The sequence below is a fragment of the Orycteropus afer genome, unplaced genomic scaffold (genome assembly GCF_000298275.1).
Source record: "Orycteropus afer afer isolate SDZICR_OR568_19922 unplaced genomic scaffold, OryAfe1.0 scaffold00145, whole genome shotgun sequence".
Taxonomy (NCBI): Eukaryota; Metazoa; Chordata; class Mammalia; order Tubulidentata; family Orycteropodidae; genus Orycteropus; species Orycteropus afer.
Genome location: NW_006921732.1, coordinates 7303563 through 7306753, shown reverse-complemented (window position 1 = coordinate 7306753; position 3191 = coordinate 7303563). Strand labels below are relative to the sequence as shown.

General features: G+C 45.9%; 1 protein-coding gene across 1 annotated transcript in view; it reads left to right on the top strand.

Annotated features, from left to right (window-relative positions):
- The window catches only part of LOC103201270 (NADH-cytochrome b5 reductase-like), a 36409-nt gene extending 33470 nt beyond the window's left edge, over positions 1-2939 (top strand). The window contains exon 6 of the mRNA XM_007945937.1: positions 2736-2939. Within this exon, the coding sequence (XP_007944128.1) occupies positions 2736-2939 (204 nt within the window). The remainder of the gene's footprint in view (positions 1-2735) is intronic.
- The last annotated feature ends 252 nt before the right edge of the window (positions 2940-3191 follow it).

The following is a 3191-nucleotide window of genomic DNA, read 5'->3' as shown; positions in this document are numbered from 1 at the left end:
GAAGGGCAATGTACCAAAAGTAAGTGATCAACATGGTGGCACTGGGAAGAAGAAGACAGAGAGAGGTATAGACAACAAAGATGAACCGTTTTGTGTGTACGGTACTGCATTGTCAGCAGTGGCAAGCATTGACCTATGGGTGGATTGATGGGGACAGGCTGAATGATCAGGTATGTCTAGACAGGGATGAGTGTGCCCATGACCATGTAGAGAATTCCCAGACAATGTTTCTACATGTGTGTTTGTATGTGCTGTAAGAATATCTGAGTGTACTATAGCGCTGACAAGGGGCAAGGCTACTGTGGCTTCTTAGCCATAGCTAGCTACCCTGAGGGAGTGAGTAGTTGGACCTGTGGGCTCGGGACCATGGTCGCAGGGGACATCAAGCTCAATTGGCATAGCATACAACACAAAAACATTGTTACATCCTACTTTGGTGAGTAGTGACTGGGGTCTTAAAAGCTTGCAAGCAGCCATCTAGATGCAACAATGGGTCTCTTCTTGTCCAGAACAAAGAAGAATGAAGGAAATCAAAGTCACATGGAAACAATTAGTCCAGAGGACTGGTAGACTATGCGATCCTCAGCCTATATGACCACAAGACCAGAAGAACTAGATGGTGCCTGGCTACCACTGTCAACCACTCGGAGGGGGATATAGGAGATCCTGGATAGAGAGGGAGAACAATGTGGAACAAAACTCAAAATCATAAAAGACCAGGTTTTCTGGTCTGATGGAGCCTGGTGAGACCCCTGAGACTATGGCCCCTAGCTAACCTTCACGTCTAGAACTGAAGTCACTCCTGTGGCTTCCAGACACGGGCATATGGAGTGAACATTTATATCAGATAGATACACTCCTTAGAGCGATAAATTGTGGGAGAACAGAGGGGCAGTGTTTGCACAGGGAGACAGTTCAGGGGGGCGGGAGTGCATGGGAAGGAAAGACACAGGGTAACTATTGGGAGGAAGTGGGAAGAAAGCTGTTACATTGTGGGAAATTACAGTCAGTGTCATGAGACAAAATGTGTATGAACTGCTAAATGGAAAATGAATTTGCTCTGTAAACTTTCACCCAAATCACAATAAAAAGAAAAAGGAAAAAAGGCCACAGACTTGAAAACCCTAGGGAACATAGTTCTATTCTGCACATATGAGGTCTCCATGAATCAACTTGATGGGTGGGATTCCAGCCCCCCATCCTTTTCTCTCCATCCTGTCTTTCTCCTTAGCCCAAAGAACTAGAAACAGCCTCATATTGTTGAGCCACCTCCAACTCATGGCAACCCCATGTGTCTCAGAGTAGAACTATGCGCTATAGGGTATTAAACGGCTGATTTGTCAGAAGTAGATTGCCAGGCCTTTTTTCTTAGGCACCTCTGGGTGGAGTCAAACCTCCATCCTTTTGCTTAGCAGCCAAGCATGGTAACCATTTGCACCACCCAGGACTCCTTGGCTTAATAGGATCTGCAAAGGTGATGGTCATGTTCTGTTTTTCAGCTGAATGACAGTTATATGAGTGTCTTCTCTTTTTAAAGATTCTTCAAGCTATACGTACTTCATAATTTGTACTTTTCTATGCATATGTTAAACTTAAACAAAATGTTTATTTAAACAATAGAAAAAATTCTTCCACATCAGAATTGAAACTTGCATTTTGTGACCCTGAGGAGGAAAGCCACAGCTAAGGCTAGAAGGGCAGAAAGAGAAGAAGCCTAGGTCCCTTGGGGCATCCCAGAGCCTTGCACATCCCTGGAATACTCCCTAACAACTTTTTAACAAATATTTTTATTTAAAAAAAATTATTTTATTTTATTCTTATGTTTTTATTGTGAAAATATAAAGAATACAACCTCCTTTAGCTCTTTTATGTGGGAGAAATAAATCCTTTTCTTAGTTAAGGCACTGCTACCTCACCCCTCTGTTGCACCCCACCAGATGTTCCTAAATGATTCACTCTTTTAGTTCTGTCTCCACAGTAGAAACGTCATTTCCATGAGGCCAGGAACCATGTCTGTTTTGAGCAGTTTCCGTATGCTAAGTGCCTAGAACAGTGCCTGGCACAGGGTACTTACTCAGCAGATACTTGCCAAGTGAATAAGTGAGTTGAAACCTTAAATCAAACAAAAATGTTCTGAGGGTGATGGTGATGGATGACCTTGGAATGACTCTGGGACCCACAGACATGGAAAGAAACCATTCCCCAGAGTGACAGGTACAGTGGCCACTGGGAGGCAGGGAGAAATAATGGGAGCCCAACTCTGGTCCTGCTGCTGCCGTGCCTCAGTGTGTGGCCTGGGTGACGTCCTTCCTTCTCCCTATGACTTATGTGTTATAGAGGGTGACAGGCTATGCACGAAACCCAACCTATTGCCACCAAATTGCTTTCAACTCATAGGAACCATATAGAACTGCCCCTGAGGGTTTCCAAGGCTGTAATCTTTACAGGACACTGCCACATCTTTCTCCCATGGAGCAGCTGGTGAATTTGAACCATCGGCCTTTTGGTTAGCAGCCGAGTGCTTAACCACACTCCTTCTAACCTATTCACAGGCTTGTTATGAGGATAATAAGAGTTTTCACATGAGGCAGAACCTGGCTTGTGGTAGGGTTCAGTAAAGGTTTTGTTCTAGCCCCTCTGCCTCAGCTTCTTCCTTCATTAGGCAAAGAAGAGCTGGCTGTGTGAACTTCAAGGACCTTCCCAGTAGTCACCACTACTGTTTCTTATCTTCTCAGGAGAACTCCCTGGAGCAACTCCCCTGGAGTTACCGTGGCAAGACATGCTTTGGCCGCCTGGCCCAGGATCTGATGGAAGAACTGGTCAGCTCCTGTCGCAGGAAGCCATTTGCATTGGTCTGTGGCTCGGCTGAGTTCACCAAAGACATGGCCAGGTGCTTGTTGTATGCAGGCCTGGATGAGGACTCCTACTTCCTCTTCTAGCCCTGGCCTTCTCCCCAGGAGCCTGCTGTTGGGACCTAGGAGGGAGCACTACCAGAATCAGAGGACATAGAGCCCAGGCCTGGTTGCCACTAACTAGCCCAGTGACTTCAGGCAAGTGTCTTTACCATTCCAAACGTCCGTTTCTTATCTACAGTGAGAGGTTAGTAATACCCTCCTAGCATCCGGCTTATGGAGGGAAGACAAGGGGCTATAGGAGCTCTAAGGAGAGTTAGCCAGCCTGGGAGTCAGGGA